At 49.4% G+C, this 20,471-nt stretch overlaps 1 protein-coding gene across 2 annotated transcripts in view; it reads right to left on the reverse strand.

Annotated features, from left to right (window-relative positions):
- Positions 1–323: 323 nt before the first annotated feature.
- GMPR (guanosine monophosphate reductase) overlaps positions 324–20,471 on the reverse strand; it is a gene marked incomplete at its 5' end in the record, with an annotated part of 40,522 nt that continues 20,374 nt past the window's right edge. For both annotated transcript variants that reach the window (XM_082848807.1, XM_082848806.1), the window contains 4 exons: positions 324–950; positions 6,073–6,232; positions 8,374–8,416; positions 16,933–17,039. In XM_082848807.1, the coding sequence (XP_082704933.1) occupies positions 770–950; positions 6,073–6,232; positions 8,374–8,416; positions 16,933–17,039 (491 nt within the window). In that variant the 3' untranslated portion in view covers positions 324–769. The remainder of the gene's footprint in view (positions 951–6,072; positions 6,233–8,373; positions 8,417–16,932; positions 17,040–20,471) is intronic.

Here is a 20,471-nt window from a genome sequence, read left to right on the forward strand (position 1 = left end):
TGGTTGCTTTCCAGTGGGACTCTCTACCTGCCAGCTTTTCAGTGGATACCTTTCAATAAAAGATCTCATGGAACTTCAAAATAATATTCTGTCTTTGAGAGGCCAACCCGATGAGCCAGAACGGAGGAGGAGAGGGAAGAGATGGGGGAAAACAAACCAAATGAAAACCCAGGACGGGGACAGCTTCCTAGAAAGCAGCAGCAATAGAGGACCTGCTCCCAAAAGGCACGTGCAAGGAAGGTGGTGGAAACACGTCACCGCACCGTGGGGGTACCTGCCGGAATCAGATTCTTCAGGTTCACCTGTCAACTGCTTTTGTTCTTTTCCAGCAACCGAAAGCTTGGATGGAGGGGATGCCGGTTCCTCTAGCTGTGGTTCCCCCCAATCTTCCCCTCCCGCCCTCCCCTCCCCAGGTACCTTGACCGCCAAAAGCCAAGCGTGGGAAGAAGGCAGAAAACCCCCCAGCTCCCCCGACCGCTTGGTCCTGCAAATGCAGACTCCAGCACGCAGGCAAGTCTTCATAGCATTATATTAAAGTGAAACCATTTTCTTAAAAAAAAAAAAAAGAAAGAAAAGAAAAAGGCGTGAGCGTTAGTTTTAACAAGGAGGTTACACGTTCTGGGCAGCTAAGCTCCAACCGCTGACCCAGGAAGTGCCTTGCTTCTGGGATCAGCCGGAACCTCTGCCGTCACAGGAGGAGGGGGATGGGAAAGCAGGCCTGTGCAGACGCTTCCGGCGGCTGGAGGTCGTCTCGTCCTTGATCTCGAGGTTAGCTGAACATGGTGTTGTGCTGCTGGGTCACCCGGATGAACGTCGCCCTCCTGCTGAGCTCTTTGAGTTTGGCGGCCCCTACGTAGGTGCAGGTAGACCTCAGTCCTCCGAGTATGTCCAGAATAGTGTCCTTGACGTCCCCTTTGTAAGGCACTTCCACGGTCTTGCCCTCAGAGGCTCTGGAAGAAAAAGGGAGGTTTTTTCTTTCAATCTGGTTCTTTTCCCTTAAGAAGCCGGCCAGAAGGATTCCCAGCCGTAGCCCAAGGCACTCGGGCAGCGACACGCCACCCTCCAACCCCGCGCCCGCATCGGCCTTGCTGCACACGCCACGCAGGTCAGGCCAGCATCTCAGAGGAAGGCACTCCTCCTACCCAAGATGCGTGACCTCGCTGCTGGCTGCCCAGAGCCCGTCAGCAACCCTGGAAGAGTCACAGACCCGGACCGTCACCCCGGAGGGCGACGTCCTCCCCAGCAGTGTGCACTACTCCGTCCCCATCGAAAACCGGCCCCGCCTTTCCAGTCTCTGTTCATGTTGTACACACACCTCCAACTGACCCAGAGCCCCAGAATACCTACGGGACAGCGGAACAGACTTCCTGACCACTGCCCACCAGCGTCTCTCCTGCTTTGCTCTCCCTGATCAACAACGGAACAAGCCCAGAGCGTCCCTCCCCAACCCCTGCCAGCTCTCCAGTCAGGGTCAGACAGAGCACCTTCACAGGGGACAAGCCGGAGAGGAGGAGGGAAGGGATGGAGAAAAGGGACAAGTCAAGCACCGCGAGGTGACGTGGAAACTTCTGCTAGTAAGGTTAGTGGCTCCACTCACATGGCCTGTCTTCCCAGGACCCTTGTTGGGTGCCCCTGCCCCCAGGCCCCAGCTCACCACCCTGCGTCTGCACAAATCACTATGCCTGTTGTCCCGGGCGTGGCGCGGGGCTCCTGAAAGGTGGAACCAGAGCAGAACTAAGGACTTTCTCAGCACCGGGGGCTGCAGGGCTTTGGTTAGCGTCTTCTGAGTTTTCAGGGGGACACTGAGAAATTCAGAAGAGCTGGCACGTGGCACCAACACTAGAGCACATCTGTCCTTGCTGAGTCTAACACTGCTGATTCCACGTCACGTCCCCTTACTGCAAGATGGAGATGCAATCCAGACTTGCTTTAGGAGGGACATTACAAGAAGGAGCTCTCCAATCCATGCATCTAAGGGTCAGGCCGTCCGGAAATTTTAACGATTAACTAAATTCTGGAACTTTCTTTAGCTGGTCTCTTCAACTGAAAAAGTAGCATCTCTTGATCAAAAAGTTATTACCTAGAATTTCAAAAGGGTAGTAATTCTTGAGCATTGCAATCTACACCTGCAAGACTACCCTCGGGTGAAATCTAGCAACTTAAACCATCCAGCAGACCAAGGGCCGGCCTAGTTAGTGGCTGGTTTACAGCACCAAGTTCACGAAGCCAGCCCCTGGCCACACCCAAGATGACTGGCGTCACTGCACTCTGTGACCAGAGACCAACACGCACACGTGTGCCTGAAGTGATGGCCCTTTCATCTTTTAAAAGCGGTTTCCACGGCCTTCCCGAGGCTTACTGGACATCCTCCAGTTCCTCAGCATTGCTTCTTTGCTAAGTGGTGATGGCATCTTTTACAAGTCACTTATCGTTGATGCCCAAGTCTTCTCATCTGTAAGATGAAGGGCTCTGATCTGTCTCCCAAGGACAGCAAGAGAACTAAGTGGGTAATGAGTGGGAAAGAACTAGTAAAGCATAAATAACTCTGCCTTAATTCAATACAACATCAAAGACGGAGAATCATTCTCAGGAAGACATCAGGTGCTGGGAGGGAGGGAGACAGACAGAGACAGACCTAGAGAGAGAGAACACAGATGCAGCCTACAGGGCTCAGGCTGCCTCTGGATTAAGGTACTTCAGCACTTTCCTTCCTTGGCTAAGATTTGAATCCAATTCTGGAACTGAGTCTTGATACTCCCAAATCTTCTGTTTTCTTTTTTGTTTAAACCCTGCTGAAATCACAGGAGAGGATTTTTTTTTTTCCCAGCTCCTTGACTTCTGTTCACCCTTGAGTCTGGTCTGGCCTTCCCTACCTACTTTTCTTAGAACCCAAAACAGATGCATCGGCTAGAGGGCAAAAAATGTCCTCCAGGCAAAGCAACTGACTGTCACGGAATCGCAACGGCTCCACTTCCGGACCAGCACATAGGAGACAGGCATGGGCCCTTGAACGGAGACACTGGTCACTGGCAAAGCATTAAATAAGCTTCTTGGCCAGAGGTCCAGGTCGGATGTGAGACAGTAAACCCCTCCCCTTCTCTCCCACAACACACTGTACAGCCTCCTCCGTCAGTCACCACACAGGAGAAAGAGGCCTTCGGAGGCGGTGTGGACGGGGCGTGTCCCTCTTGCTTGGACTGTCTGCAGTTTCCAGAATGAAGGTATAAATGTAGTCCCCTGCTCTCCTCCTTCCCACCGTGCTGTTCGCATACCACAACATCACTGATACTGAGATCCCCCCCACCAAAAGAGGATTGAAGTCAGCCTACCAGTACCCAAGGAACAGAGCTCCAGTGGGGGGGGGGGGGGGGTAACCCACCCCTCCTGCCCTCCCACCCACCTGAAAATCTCAGTGGAGTTGAGCTGTGTACCTCTAGGTTGGCTCAAACCTTACACAATCCATCTGACTCCCACACCTTCACTGTAAGTTTCTGGGTGTGGAATAAGTGGTAGGAAATGGAGGTTATCAGCGCATGGCAGGGGTCTTGAGTGTCCATCCTTCTAAGGACATCCTTCTAAGGATGCAGGGCCTCCTGTCCTATGCACAGCTTGTCATCAGTGCAAACTCTGATGAGAAGCAATGACAGGCTATGGAGCAGGGCGAGACAGTGGGTATATTCTGTCACAACGGTCTTAAAACACACGTGCACACAATTAAAATGGAAGTGGAGCAGATAAGCAGACGTGAGCATCCCTTCTGCACAGTAACATAATTAAATGCCTAAAAATACTGCCTGTGTCAACTGCTTGAGCCCAGAGGCAGGGGAGGGTCCTGTGGGAGCCACTGCAGGTGACACACAGCACTCTTCCCAAAAGGCCTGACCTCTGTGAGGTGGTCTCGCCCACCCCTGTATCATATGCAGTGGGAGACCCATCCTTCTGCCTGCCACTTATAGCCTGACTCACCTCAGGCTCCACACCAGCTCTGACTCATCTCAGGCTCCACACCAGCTCTATCAGGACAAGGCCTGGAAGTCTGGAGGGTCCCCTCCGGGGCTGGTTGAACAAGAGTCATACCTACTCACACATACCCCTAGTTCCATTTCCAACTTATCCCCAAGTACTTCTGCTCTGCACTGCCTTTCTGGGGCCCCAAACACTGCAAAGCCTGGTTGGATGAAAATTATAGCTACTTTCAAAGAGGCAAGATATGTTTTCTAATCAAAGATGACACAAACAAATGGAAAGATATACCATGTTCTTGGCTTGTAAAAATAAATACTGTCAAAATTACTATACTACTCAAGGTAATTTACGTATTCAGTGCAATCCCTATCAAATTACTAATGGCATTTTTCACAGAACTAGGACAAAAAAATCTTAAAATTTGTATGGAGACACAAAATAACCAAAGCAGTCTCGAGAAAGAAAAAGTTGGAGGAATCAGGCTCCCTGACTTCATAGTACGGGCACAAAAATAGAAATATAGATCAACGGAACAGGACAGAAAGCCCAGAATAAACCCACACGCCTCTGGTCAATTAATCTACGACAACGGAGGCAAGACTATACAATCGAGAAAAAGCCGCCTCAAAGACAGCCTCCTCACTAAGTGGTGCTGGGAACTGGACAACTACATGTAAAAAAATGAAATTAGAACATTCTTTAGCACCATACACAAAAATAAAATGGATTAAAGACCTAAATGTAAGACCAGATACCATAAAACTCTTAGAGGAAAACACAGGCAGAACACTCTGACATAAATCACGGCAAGATCCTTTTTGACCCACCTCCTAGAGAAATGGAAATAAAAACAAAAATCAACAAATGGGACCTAATGAAACTTACAAGCTTTTGCACAGCAAAGGAAACCATAAACAAGATGAAAGACAACCCTCAGAATGGGAGAAAATATGCAAAATATGTGACCAACAAGGGATTAATCTTCAAAATTTACAAACAGCTCATGTGGCTCAATACTGAAAAAAACAACCCAATCAAAAAATGGGCAGAAGACGTAAACAGACATTTCTCCAAAGAAGACATACAGATGGCCAAGAGGCACATGAAAAGATTCTCGACATTGCTAATTACTAGAGAAATGCAAATCAAAACTACAATGAGATATTACCTCACACCAGTCAGAATGGCCATCATCAAGAAGTCTACAAACAGTAAATGCTGGAGAGGATATGGAAGAAAGGGAACCCTCCTACACTGCTGGTGGGAATGTACATTGGTACAGCCACTATGGAGTATAGTATGGAGGTTCCTTAAGAAACTAAAAATAGAGCTACCATATGATCAAGCAATCCCACTCCTGGGCATATATCCAGAGGAAAACATGGTTCGAAAGGATACACGCACCCCCAATGTTCATTGTAGCACTGTTTACAATAGCCAAGACATGGAAGCAACCTAAATGTCCATATACTCCATAAAGAAGATGTGGAGTATATATATACAATGGAATATTACTCAGCCATTAAAAAGAATGAAATAATGCCATTTGCAGCAACATGGATGGACCTAGAGATTATCATACTAAGTGAAAGACAAATCATATATCATGCAAATCTAAAAAAAAGAGAATGAACTTATGGTTACCAGGAAGGAAGGGTTGGGGGTAGGGATAGGTTGGGAGTTTGGGATTGACATGTACACACTGCTATATTTAAAACACATAACCAACAAAGACCTACTGTATAGCACAGGGAACGATACTCAATATTTTGTAATAATCTATAAGGAGAAAGAATCTGAAAAAAAATAGATGAATATGTATATATAACTGAATCACTTTGCTGTACACTTGAAACTAACACAACATTGTAAATCAACTGTACTTCAGTAAAAAAAAAAAAAAAAATTTAAGCCATACAGTTATTTCTTTAATTGAACATCTTAATTAAGAAATATGTATGTGTTCTAGCTCCTTCCCGTGGTACTATAATATAAACAGACTCACAGTCTTTGAGACCCACTTCCACCCCATTTCTGTAAGGAGCCGGGGAACGCAACCTCACTGGTGACGGCGCTGCCCACCCCCGCTCCACCCACCCTCCATACCTGTACTCCGCAACCCCTCCCGCGTGTTTCTTCATCGCCGTCTCTGAGCTCATCCCATAGAACAGCTTGAGCTTCTGTCCATTCCTCTCGATCACCTCTCCAGCACACTCAGTGTGGCCCGAAAACATCCCTCCCAGCATGACAAAATCCGCTCCGGCTCCTGCACTCCGAAGTGGGGACGAAAAGCAGCAGCAGAGAAAAGAGCTCAGAGAAAATCGGCTCCGGAAAGATGCAAGTGCTACCAACTCACCCTCCCTCCTCCTGGCTGTGATCAGAGAAAAGCTCAACCTCCCCACTTGGAAAAAAGTTAAGGGCGGATGGGCACTGGATGCAACAAGTTAGCCTACTGAAGCTTGGGTGGCTAATAACAGTGGACAATCCTTAATGGTTATTGATGACTTCCTATCTATGACCACCTTCCACAGGTCTAACTCTCTGAAAATCAAAGAAACATTAATAATTGGGCAGCACCTCAGCATGTTGTCCAATCTCATACGTAATACAGTAACTCCTCTGCCATGTCCCCATCAGGCATCTGGTCTACCTGAAGCTCTCAGCACTCTCACACAGTGTAGATATGAAGGGACCTCAGAACAGACGGAACCTCCTGCACTAGAGCTTGGGCGTGAAGGAGAGAAACCTGTAAGTATGTACGTCATACACATACACACACACATATGTGTGTACATCCTGTAAAACTCTACCTGCACCTCTGTTGTGATAAACATTTGACTTCCAGAGTAAACAATACCCCATATTAATCACCAAATGACATGAAACTTCCAGGATAGGTACACAGGAGACTGGGGTGTTGAAACTGCCTTCATAGGTTACATTGGATCAGGACCACGGATAGTTGGAACGGGGTGGGGCTAACTCACTGCTGTGTCCTCAGTGTTTATTATAGCACATGGCACATGGGAGATGGGCAGTAACTAGTTGTTAGGAAAGTGAAAGGCACACGTGGAAGAAACAGAAACAGTCACTATTCCCCATCCTCAGCGAGTCCTCCTGAGGGTTTATATTCAGAATAGGAGGACATCAGCGTACAGATGCTGTTAAGTAATCACGATGAAGGACAAGGAGAAGCAAACACAGGATCCTCTGAAACGTGACCTTGATTGCTTCCATCTGGTCATTTAAATATTTACAAGAGGACTTTGGGGCGTGCATCAGGTGTTCCAGTCCCTTCCGTCCAGCATTACAGAAGGCAGGGGCTACAGGGCTGGCCCCTGGGCCTGGCAATCAGGCAACCAAGGCCCAGGACCTCTCTACTTGGCAGCAAGCTTTGCAGACTCTTCCCTGCAGGGTCCCTAACACGACTGCTGGCTCCTTGACCGCCCCCCTGCCGTGATTATAAGGGGGCAGAGGACAACTGGTGTCTGGCCAGGCCTCCCAAAAACCACAACCCCAGGGGCAGATGTAAACAGCAGGAACACAGAGCACAGATCCACTCAAACAATGCTTTGAAGTGGCTTCCAATTATTTTCCTTTCTGAACACTCTCGTGTCCCTTCCTAACCAGCATTTTGCCCCGACCTGGTCCCTCTCCCTCCACAGGCGTGGCTGCATTTCCTGGGGGAGCGCGGGGAGGGAAAGCTGCCGGAGTGGGAGTCCAGACACCACTTGGGCAGGGTGCACCGTGTGCCCTATCACAAGGGAGCCCGAGACAGAACACCCATCAGTATTAAGTACACGCAGCACAAAAATCAGCAGTAGAGACGTCCCTGCCAGCACACATGGCCTCACCTCACAGGTGGGGTTCCCCAGCTGTGCGGCAGCTCAGAGCACAGCACGCAGAGATGCTGGACCTCCCAGTGCCTCCCCAAGAAAACACCTGGCTGGGGCGCCGTGGCCCAGCCCTGCGGGGTCACAGCCAGACGCTGCCGCCCCTGGTGCGACACAGACTCCTCGGCCTGTGGTGAGGAACTGCGGCTAGGGCTCCCGTCCCTCCCTCAGGAGTCCCCCACGTTAGGCTCCGAAGACCCCCTCGCTGAAGTTTCGGTGTCTCAGACCCGATACAGTCCTCTTCCTCGGGTACCCTGAGCCTTCCCAGTGGTGATCTCTGGGCTATGACTTCACCCACTCCTGGCCCACAGGGCAACACCCCTCCATCTATCCCTGGGCACTCGGCCTGCTCTGCCACCAACCGGAACCAAACTGATGCCAGGATCTGGGCCAATCGGGCTGAAATCAGCGGAGAGGAAACTCAGGATTGGCCCTGAACTTCCTAACGTGTCTGCCACCTCCTTCCGGCACCCCTGCAGGGAGCTCCCTCCCCTCCCCCTCTGCGGCCTCTTACCAAAGGCTTTGGCGACATCTCCTGGACACGTGCAGCCTCCATCCTTCAAAAAGGAAAGAGCAAAGAGAGGCTGTTAGTGGGAGCCTGGCCGGCCGTCCCCCTCCCCTGGGGGCACTCGATGGCATCTGCTGGTCCAGCCCCCTCCTCCCACCCCTGCGTGCAGCCAAGCACACAACCCTCAGGGCCAAGGCCCGACGCTCCCCTCACCACCGCACCTTCTTGGTCCCCAGGCCCCGTCAGTCCGGTCTCAGGTCTGCACACCCACTGCCTGTCCCCCTCCCCCCCCCCCCCCCCCGAGCCCGGGCACCTGCACCCCTCCTGGGATGCAGAAGCAGGAACTGCTGAGCGGGCAGGGCGCAGGGGCTGGACCTCATCCTCTGCCAGCCCCTGCTCCACACGCCTGGCCACTGGCCAGCCACATAACCATCATTCAGTGGTCATCGTTCCCCCGCCGCCCGGTGTGAAGTGAGGTTTATTCAGCACAAAAGCGGAAGTACTTTAGGAGCCAGAGAGGACACTGAATTCGCTCCTTTATACTTCCAGCCACTCCACGTGTCTCTTAGTCACCTTCCTGTAAGGTATCCAGTTACCTCCAAGTCAAACATGCATTCCTGACACCCACTGGACCCACACAGGACCCTATGCTGGTTCAGTGCCTGGTAGGGTTGCCTGACACCTTGGGCTGCCCGGCACGGTTTGGCCGTGGGGCTTATGTTTCAACACCAGGGATCCAGTACAAAGGTACTAGGACACAGACCCATTGTGTTTTCTTACAAGCACAAGAGGCACAAAATAACCAGGCTGCTTACCTCCTATTGGCAATGTGGCCCGTGTGAGGTCCGAGGAGGAAAAGGCCAGGGAGGTGGCCTGGGGTAGCAGCCTGCCCAGCAGGGAGAGGCAAGAAGCAGAGGCACCGGAAGCCGGGGCAGTGCTCGGGGCCAGCGTGATGTGACAGAGCCCAGAACGGGTCTCGGAGGGAAGTGCCTGTCCCCAGGAGGGGGGACACACTTTGGGAAGGACACAGAAGACCCAGGCCACCCGGGCTACCTTGTGTGACGATGGCAGGAAGGTGCGTGCGGCCCTGGAGTTGGAGGGCGTCTCTGTGGAACTGGGACAAATCACTTTACAAATAGCATCTCCAGCTGAGGACATGGGTCCCTGTGACTCAATCCTTCTTTTCCGATATGCTTTTAGCCCTGTCCCTCCGGGAGCTAGACCTCAAAATACTGCTCCCTTGCTTCTTTGCAATTCTGATCAAAAAGCAGGTGTGAAGGCTCAATCTCTGGCTTTTATGAATATTTACTGACGGCAATTATCTCCTCGTTGATCAAGTACATTATTCACCTGTGGCTTCCCTGACCCTGGAGGGCCACGGGTTCATGAGCAATTGTTTCAGAGGCAGCGTCTCTCCACAGAAGGCACCTGGCCAAGGCCCTGCACGTGAAGGCAGTCAAGGCTCTGTGGATCCTGCTGGTGCTTCAAATCTCCAGCATATTTACTTTCTCTTTCAAAGGTGCAACCCCTCCATGCCCTTCACTTGACCTGCCATTATTTTTAAAGTGCTTTATCTTTTTATCTAAACCAGTTCTTCACAATAGGGTTTCAAACTTATAACCTCAAAAGAGTAAATAAACTCATGCTCCCAATAAAAAGGTCCCTAACATGATCTGACTTTAAGAAAAGTGTACTCGGGGCTTCCCTAGTGGCGCAGTGGTTGGGAGTCCGCCTGCCGATGCAGGGGGCGCGGGTTCGTGCCACGGAGCGGCTGGGCCCGTGGGCTGTGGCCACTGGGCCTGCGCGTCCGGAGCCTGTGCTCCGCAACGGGAGAGGCCACAGCAGTGAGAGGCCCACGTGCCGCAAAAAAAAAAAAAAAAAAAGTTACTCACGTGCACACACACGCACCAAAGTGTGTCCTTAAGTCTTTTGCTCACTCACTAGTGAGTGATTAGCTCGTGACTACTAGGGTGGCTCGTGCTGGCTTCTGAAAATGCCACACTCATGTACTCAGCGATGAGGCCTGACTCAGAAAGTCTGTGCTCTTGGGGCCCCAAGAAAATGAGGTCTTCTCCTCCCAGGATGGGCCAAAATGTCCACAGTTAATAGGACTTTGTGATGTGCCACAGAGAGGAAGCCATACATAGGGCCTTGTCTGTTCATTGTGCTGTGGTGGGATTTATGAAATATAATGCAGAGCAAACGCACGGGACTGCAGTTTAACCCAATGCAACCCAACGTCACATAACGCTTTACGGCCAAGGAGTCCTCTCCCTACTACCATTTATAGGTAATTTCCAAAAGTGGTTAAAGCATCCTTTCATGTTCTCAGGAGGCAGAGCAGTATGGGGAAACCTCTGCAATCAGACACGCTTACTTTCATACACGAACATGCGTAGCTGCACGGAGTTTTTAAAAAACAACATGCAGATATTCCAAGGGTTACTTGTTTTCCAAGAGTGTTAACATATTTTAGTAGAAAAGTCAGCATGCAGTGGGCAGAGGGAATTGGAATCAAGCACCGGCTACAAACAAGGGATTGTTACAAACTTCATTTTTCCGTTCAAACACCACAAGACCCTGAAGCTGATATTTTATAGGTGGGGAAAGACAAAGAGGGAGACTCAGAAAGGTTGAGTGACTTGCCCAAGGTCACACAGCTATAATAATGGAAGAACGAGACTAGAACCCTACTTAAGAGTAAACTCTGAAAATGTCTAGCAGCATACATATACAAACATTAGCAGTGGTTATCTTAAGATGGCATTTCTATAGAAGCAAAAATAAAGAAATGGGACCTAATCAAACTTGTAAGCTTTTGCACAGCAAAGGAAACCATAAACAAAACAAAAAGACAACCTACGGACTGGGAAAGGATATTTGCAAATGATGCAACCAACAAGGGCTTAATTTTCAAAATATACAAATAGCTCATACAACTCCATAACAAAAAAACAAACACCCCAGTCAAAAAAATGGGCAAAAGACCTAAATAAACATTTCTCCAAAGACATACAGATGGCCAACAGGCACATGAAAAGATGCTCATCATCGCTAATTATTAGAGGAATCCAAATCAAAACTACAGTGAGGGGCTTCCCTGGTGGCACAGTGGTTGAGAGTCCGCCTGCCGATGCAGGGGACGTGGGTTCGTGCCCCGGTTTGGGAAGATCCCACATGCCGCGGAGCGGCTGGGTCCGTGAGCCATGGCCGCTGAGGTTGTGCGTCCGGAGCCTGTGCTCCGCAATGGGAGAGGCCACAACAGTGAGAGGCCCGCGTACCGCAAAAACAAACAAAAACAAAAAAAAACTACAGTGAGGTATCACCTCACACAGGTCAGAATGGCCACCATCAAAAAGTCTACAAATAACGAATGCTGGAGAGGGTGTGGAGGAAAGGGAACCCTCCTACACTGCTGGTGGGAATGTAAATTGGTGCAGCCACTATAGAAAACACTATGGCAGTTCCTTTAAAAACTAAAAATAGAGTTACCATATGGTCCAGAAATTCCACTCCTGGGCATATATGCAGACAAAACTCTAATTTGAAAAGATACATTCACCCCTATGTTCACAGCAGCACTATTCACAATAGCCAAGACATGGAAACAACCTAAACGTCCATCGACACATGAATGGATAAAAAAGATGTGGTACGCATACACAATGGAATACTCCTCAGCCATAAAAAAGAATGAAACAATGCCATTCTCAGCAACATGGATGGACCTAGAGATTATCATACTAAGTGAAGTAAGTCAGAAAGAGAAAGACAAATACCATATGATATCACTTATAGGTGGAATCTAAAATATGCCACAAATGAACTTATCTGTGAAACAGACTCACAGATACAGAGAACAGACTTATGGTTGCCAAGAAGGAGGGGGATGAAGAGTTTGGGATTAACTAGCAGATGCAAACTATTATGTATAAATGGATAAACAAGGTCCTACTGTACAGCACAGGAAACTATATTCAACATCCTGTGATAAACCATAATGGAAAAGAATATGAAAAAGAATATATATATGTATAACTGAATCACATTGCTATACAGCAGAAATTAACACAACACTGTAAATCAACTACACTTTAGTAAAATAAAGTTTTTGAAGAAGATGGCATTTCCAGTAGTCTTTATTGCCTTTATATTTCTAACGTTTTCGAGGCTAAACCTTTTTGGCTGGGGAATTCTTCAAGCCTCAAAATAAATTATTTGAATGATTTTAAGGTCTTTCCAAATAATGGTCTAACCGTTTCCTAAACAACTACATTAAATCAACAAAGTAAGAAATTTGCCAATCAATCTTTCCTTCTTTGCAGAGGGTCAGTGAGTGGATGAGAGCCCTACTGACTGGGTGTAGACAAGGAGGGGGTCAGGGGTAACTTTGAATCAGCCTGACCTCTATCATTCCCTCCTCAAACCAGAGAAGCACGCTCTCTAGGTCTTTATCAAATGCACTGGTTAAAATTTTGGCCTTGAGTCAAGAGACAATAGTGATCCCAGCCAACCTCATCACAGGACCTTTTTTTTAGGTCCTGTGAAGCACTACAAAGTCCAAGCCATTCCAGGTATCAGTGGACAATGAACCCATCTGGTTGTTCCAGTCCCTCCCCTTCCTAAGGGTTCACTGGGTCCTGACTCTGATCCCTTTACTTGAAGACGTTCTTGGGGACCCCGTGGGGAAAAGGTGAGCTATAAGCACAGGTTAAGCTGAAGTCCTCCAAAGGAGTGTGATGGGAAAGGAGCAGACCCGGGATGCTGGGCCAACCCTGCATTCTTGGTGACTTCAGCTAGCCCTTCACCCTCGGAGTCTCCACACTTTCTAAATGAGGGTGGTCAAGGGAAGGAGTGGAACACGGGAGATGAACAGACCTCGGTTTGAGAGCTGGCTCTGCCCCCCACCAGCAGTGTGATGCTGAACAAGTTACTTTAGGTCTCAAAGCTTCAGTCTCCTCACTGGATGTGACAGTTAATTTTAGGCGTCAACTGGGCCATGGAGTGACATTTGGTCAAAAAATTGTCCTGGATGTTTCTGTGAGGGTGTTTTGGGGATGACAGTAACACATGAATCAACAGACTGAGTAAAGCAGATTGCCCTCCCTAATGTGGGTGGGCCTCACCTAATCACCTGAAGGCTTGAATAGAACAAAAAGGCTGAGATTTCCCCAAGTGAGAGAATTCTTCCTGACTGACTGCCTTAGAACTGGGACCCTGGACGCTGACTCCAACAGGAACACTGGCTCTCTCTGGTTCTCAGGCCTTCAGACTCAGACTGGAATCACACCATCGGCTCTCCTAGGTCTCCAGCTTGCCAACCCACCTGCAGATCTTGAGACTTCTCAGCCCCATCATTGCATGAACCAATTCCTTATAATAAATCTATATCTACACACACGCACGCACACACACACCCTATTGGTTCTGTTTCTCTAGAGAACCCTAATACACCTGTCCAATGAAGAGAACAGCTACCTAATACCTACATTGTTCCAAGGATTAGAGATTATAGGTGTACCGTGCCCAAAAGACAGCAGCTGCTCAATACATGTCAGCCATTACTTCCTCTAATGCTGTTTCCACCTTTAAAATGCTCTCCTTTGTGTCATGTCCCTAGCAGATGACAAGACAAAATGAACTGGTCACACCTTAATCTTCACCTACCCAGGAGGTGTCCTGGATTTCTCAGTCCTCTGCCTCTCAGAAGCCCACGTGGACCACAGTTCACATCCAGCCTCTTGGGTGTAACTGACCCCCTGCTGTGGCTTCCTTCTGAACTTCAGTAGCACAGACATGCTAATTCAGCAACGAAAGTGTAAAATGAGACAGCTGGAAGGAAACTGGACAAAGTGGCAGGATCCTAACAGTTGATGGGTTTCCAGTGGGTTTAGGACTCTTGGCAAGTGGGAGAAACCTGCTTGTGAAACTCCATTAGACAAAGGGACAGTGAGAAAAACAGCTGCTTTGAACCCCAAGACACTCAGCTGCTGGTCAGAAGGAATGAACTGACGTCAAGGGTGCAGAACCTATATATAAGTCTGTGAACTCACGGGGTCTGCACTACAGATTGAACTTCTAACCCCATCTAGGAAAGCTCCGGCCATCAATGGAAAAATAAGAACCCTGGAGCATCCGTATCACCAGCCTGGGCTGTCACTGTTCCTGAGAAATTCACAGAAGCTGTTCCCTGGGTGCCAGCAGACAGAGCTCTGGCTCTGGTACACGGACGCGACCTGTGTGTACCGACCCTCGACTCAGGAAGCCAGTGGTTCGCAAATTTGGGAGCACATCTGAAGTACCTAGAGGGCTTCTTAAAAGATTCCTGGGCCTCACCTTCAGAGTTTGATTCAGTAGGTCTGAGAGGAGGCCCAAGAACTTCTAACAAGTCCTCAGTTGATGATGATACTCCAGGTCTGGGCACACACTTACAGAACTGCTGACATAAGCTATAAAATGATGGTGGGTAAGGAGATCCCAAGTTGATTTTCAGAGTCACTTGTGGTGCAAGCAGAGCCTCCACCCCTACTCCCCAAATGGTCCTATAAACTAAGCAACTGGGAAATTTCTAGAAAGACACAAGTATGGGATCTCAGAATAAGTTCATAGTAAAACTTCATTAATTTGACCTCCACTGATTCAGAAATGGTGGCCACTCAAGGAAGATATATACGGTCTAAATTGTTATTAAGACACTTGATGGTGAATGGAGACTTATAACTAATTACACATGGTGCTCTGGAGGGCAAACTATGAAGAGTCTAATTCAACAGGATGGGGTCCAGGAATGTCTATGGTGAAAAGTCTCCCTGGTGAATGTCATGCAGCCGGCCCAAGACGAGGCTACGGCGAGCATTTGAGAACCATATTGGAGGACGGTGCTGTTTGGTGACTCCAGTGAGTTCAATCACCGCACTCTGTAAAGGTAGGATGATGGCTCTATGTCAGCCTTTTACACGAGTTGTTCAATAAATGGGTTTTAATTTGTTCATTGGAGCAAAAGCTAAAAGGAAAAGATATTAATTGGAAGGTCTTAGAACTCTGTCAGCAGCCAATAGATCTTCGGTCACTTATTCCAGCTTCTAGCACACAGTAGATGCTCAATGAATACGTGCTGACTGAATGGATGGATGGATGGATGGATGGAAAGTCTGGATGAAGAACTAGAAGGAGCACAGGAAGTGTGCACTGGACCACGAGTCAAAGAACTAGATCTTCCTTTTGGTTGTAACAAGGCACGTGCGGGGAAGCAATGGCTGCAGGGCTCCAATGCCATAGTAAGACTCAAATGAGATGGTGTGCACATAGGGATTTTTAAAGAGTATTATACCCTCAAAGCAGGTCCAGAAATCAAACCTCACCAGCTGAAATGCTGAGCCAAAATTGACAAGCGATCATTCCACCAGGATATGTAATTTACTACATCTGGATTTTTACAAAATAATCTGTCAGTTACTTAATGTGGGAGCTCGGCTTAGCAACTGGACCAGTGAAAAGGTCTGAAGATTTAATTTACTCTATTCAGTGTGAGTTCATTGTTACAGCACCACTAAAAATACACCACCACTTCAGAATTTATATATATATATTAAATATACATAACTTAATTATATATAATATACATGTATGTATGTATCACCCACATAAGTGGAAGCCATAGCTCTGTCCAAGTCCATCCAGTTATATCTGACATGTTCTGTCCTATTCTGAGCATCTCATCTAGAAGGGGAGAGACGTGGTAACTATGTGAATGACGGTCATGTCGATAAAGGTGGAGTAGAATAACAGATAAATGGAGGATTAACTTGACATTCATTCAATCCTTGACATTTAGTGGCTGAGTACTGAGGTGCTGTACTTCCAGAAGCTTCATGATCACTGACTCTGCTTCTGCGCTCATCTCCTTCCCATACATTTCTCCACCCACAAAAATCTAACTTCTGCCCCCAACATCCTACTCAATCTGCCCTCACTATGGTAACCGGTGACAGCATCTGACACCACTGCAGATGTGATTAGCGAAAATGAGGTCACCCTGGAGTAGAATGGGCCTCTAATCCAAAATGACGGATGTTCTTATAAAAAGGAGAAATTTGGACACAAAGGCAAACATGCACACAGGGAGGACACCACGTAAAAACTGGAGCTCTGGTGCCATAAGCCAAGGGACTACCAGAAGCTTGGGAGGCCCGGAACAGAGCCTTCCCTGGAGGCTTCACGGCCTGCTGACGCCTTAATCTTGGACTTCTGGCCTCCAGGATTGTGAGACAATATATTTCTCTTGTTTGAGCCACCCAGTCTGCGGTACTTCGTTACGGCAGCCCTAGCAAGCTAACACGTGGCCCTCTCACTTTCTCAAAGCTCCCCACGTATCCCCCTGTCATGCTACCCACCACCTCGAGCTGAATCCATAGGGAGTAGGGTCGACTGTCACCAAATGCCGTGACCATGTGCCTGGCTCACTCCCGAGCCCACAGGATGCCAACAAGGTGAAGGGCAGCCAGGGAGCAGGGGCCTTCCTCAGATGCTCCCAGACCCTTCCACCAGCCCCACTTGGACACTTACCGAGATGATGTGCCCCTTCAGGCCGTGGGCCGAGTCTGCGCACTCGATCACAGCACTCAGCTGCGGGTACCCCACTCCCGTCTTGGTGCGGGTGGTACACACGGAACCTGGATGGAGGAAGAGGGAGACCCCAAAGAGAGATGGTTATGAACGAGCAGAACGGGATACAAAACGAACCTCCATCACCGTCACACAGCCCTGCCCCAATTTCCTGGGGGCGAACTTTCCACAGTGGTGGGAGAGGAGCCATGGGGCTGCCCCACAGCTCAATGGAGGTGGCCACCATCTGGCCTTAGGTCCCTTCAGGGCCTCATCACCGTCATCTGCTATTGTCCAGGACACTCCACCCTACACCTTGTCACTCTCTTCTATGACATCAGCTCCCACTTACTGACCCTCCATCCTTAAACTCCATTCTTTCCCACCTTCCTTCACTTTCCATGCAACCACAAGGGAACTTCAGATGCCTCCCATGACCTTGAGCCTCCCTGACCTTCAACCTTTGTCAAATTACTAATTCTCTAAGCCTCGGTACCTTGCTTGTAAAATGAAAATAAAAGCACTAACCTCACAGGGCTGTGAGGGAGATTAAATGACAAGAGGGATGAACATTGCCCAGCCTTGCAATAAGCCCCTGAGAAAAGGGAGCCGGCACTCAGGCCATTCCTGCAGCCTCCCTCTGACTCGGCTCTGTCCTCTCCATGCCCCAGCCTCCCGGCCCCCACCCGCTCGTGGCCCATCTCCCACCCAGTCCAGCCAGGACTCTGAGGTCAGCTTCCATTGCAGAACTCACAGCAGCCACCTGGATGCTTTCATCCCCTAGACCTCTGCCCTCCCCAGTCAACTCCAGTCCTGGCTGACTGCCTGCAGGGTATTAGTCCAGGGAGGTCCACTCTGAGTCACGCCAAGAGCACGGGCCTCTCCAGCACAGGGCCCCTTGCTCAAGCCTCCCCCTCCCTCCCAGCAGGCGAGCACCCGCCCCGAGACCACCTGGATCAAGCTCCGGACTGTCTCCCCTGCTCTGCCCGCTCTCTCCTCCTGCCCCTACCCAGCAGGCTCCAGCCACGCTGCCCTTTCAGCTCCTCCCACCTCAGGGATCCTCTGTACAGGGTGTTCTCTCTGTGGAGCGCTCCCCTCTGCACCAACCCCCTGGTCCAGCCAACCCTTTCTCATCTTTCAGGCTTCATCTTAAATGTCACTGCCGCAGGGAAGTTGTTCATCACAGCCCTCATTTCAAAAACAGCATTTAAATCATTATTTGCGTAAGAACCAAGGATCTGTTTTCTCTGCTGGAGGGTAAGCTCCCTGGATATTCAGTGTGGTCAATCCAGCGCTGAGAACAGAGCCCTGAACATAATAAGGGCGCTATAAATAGTCACAGAAAGAATGCGTGAACTCGAGAATGAATGAGTCACCCCCGTCCCTGTCTCTACGGCTTCACCACTCACTCACTCAGTCCCTCCTGCAGGTCTGGTGGTGTCGCCTCTGGGGTGCCCTGGGGCCAGTGTAAAAGCTGGGCGTGAACTCCTCCCTCCCACCGGACCCTCGGGCGAGGCTCCCCACCACCACCAGTGGCTTCTCAGCTTCCCACAGACCTCCCCCGGGGGGAGGGGGGTGTCTAGGGACAGGACTGGAGAACCACGGCTACACCCTGAGGCCTGGCTCCAGCAGGGAAACCAGGACTGGGGAGCCACCTTCTCCAGCATCGGGCTGCAGGGCACAACACGGGCCACTCACTACCCTGGGGCCAATGACCTTCTCTCCTGACCAAGGCACCCCTGTCCCAGGCACACACTGTGCGAGGCACAACTGGAGTTGTATAACCTCTGGTTCTGGTTCAGAATTCGCTTTTCTCCTTTCCCACTCATCTGCCAGACCCTCAGCGGAGGGCAGGGGCCCAGCTGCAGCGGCCTGGAGCTCTGTACAGGCGAGGGCCAAGGCGTGGGAGTGGTCTTCAGCCCCAGGTTGAAAGGAGAAACTGGGTACCAGCCCAGAGCAGGGGGTGGGGCGAGGGGTGCATTTTTAATGCTTTTTCCCAAGTGCCAGGAGTTGTTCCATAATGAACCTTTTTTAATCCTGTCATCTAGACAGTACCCAGTGTTTTCATGCTGAAGAATTCGTGAAACGTAAGCATCCCCTCCAATAAATTTACTGAAGCGGCTCCAATACATCAGGCTCAAAGAAAACCTCTTACTCCCTTCAGTCACGCCTGTTCTAAACAGACAGGCTGGGAGGCACACAGCGACAGTGGAAGGACAATAAATCTTCGGGGCAAAGAGACTGCATGTATAGAGGACGTTTGGGAAGGAAACGAGGGCGGCTGAATGCTCAAGATTACATCAAGAACGGCTCTGAGGGCCGAGAAGACCACTTCCACACCTCACATCCGGTACAGCACCCACCCAGCACGACGGCAGCTAGGAGACACTCAATTAAACAGGTGACTGGTACGTGCTCTGCTTTGGGGGAAAAGAGCCTTCCCGGCCTGTCATCAGCCTAGTCGACCCTATTACAAGCCTAATCTATTACAGCCCATTCTAGGCGGGCAGAGCGCCCTGTAAGCAGGAACTGGGCTTTATCCTCTCTGACTTTTCAATAATCACAGACACCCAAAAAAGACCAAAGTGAAAGCTCGGGGCCTTTCACAAGCGTACAGGGCTCCCCCTCCCCAAGAGTCTCTTCATGTCCACCCTAGTTCCTCAAGGCTGACAATGGTGCCAGGTCACAATACAACGATGTCTTCTGCATCCTGGCAGTGCTTTCCCAAAGACTCTTCTCATATTGGTTTATTATTTGCTTCCTTTTTCGGTAGTGTCTTCTGGGTAGACGATACCTATAAAAAATCTTTGCTACATTTTATTCCCACATGAAAATGTGTATCTCAGGACTTCCCTGGCAGTCCAGTGGTTAGGGCTCCACACTTCCACTCCATGGGGCATGGCTTCAATCCCTGGTCAGGGAACTAAGAGCCTGCATCCCGCACAGCACGGCCAAAAATGAATACATAAAATATGGGTTTCTTTAAAAAAAAAAATGTGTATCTCATTCTTTCCTTCTCTTCAGTTTTAGTGTTTGGTTAATAATGGATGTGCAAGGAGGAATTTTACAATGTGACAATGAAAACATTAAAAATATGGAAGCTCATGCTCCCGTCTGGCCAAAGGGCAAGGCCAGCGTCAAGCGGCCCCAAGAGAAAATGGAACCGCCCCGTATAGAATAGAAAGGTTCCTCCTCGTTCCTCAGTTCAAAATGCCAATGGCAATCCTGGGAGAGAAGGCCCAGGAGGATGCCGCAAAATCTGAGATGGAGATGTACCAGGGGAGGAGCCAGAGATGAGAACCCCCTAAGCCACAGGTCAAGTTCGAATGTGACCTCACAGCTGCATGCCTATTTGCAATGTTTGGGGTCCCTAGAACATTCACATAGACTTGCCCCCATAGATTCTCCACCCTTCACCTTCCTCTTCAAGGTGAATGGGATCATTCATGAGACCTCATTCTTTTCTTCCACGTTAATGTTCTGAAACCAAGAGCTCATTC

This window comes from Leucopleurus acutus (genome assembly GCF_964270905.1).
Source record: "Leucopleurus acutus genome assembly, chromosome: 10".
In the NCBI taxonomy this organism is placed as follows: Eukaryota; Metazoa; Chordata; class Mammalia; order Artiodactyla; family Delphinidae; genus Leucopleurus; species Leucopleurus acutus.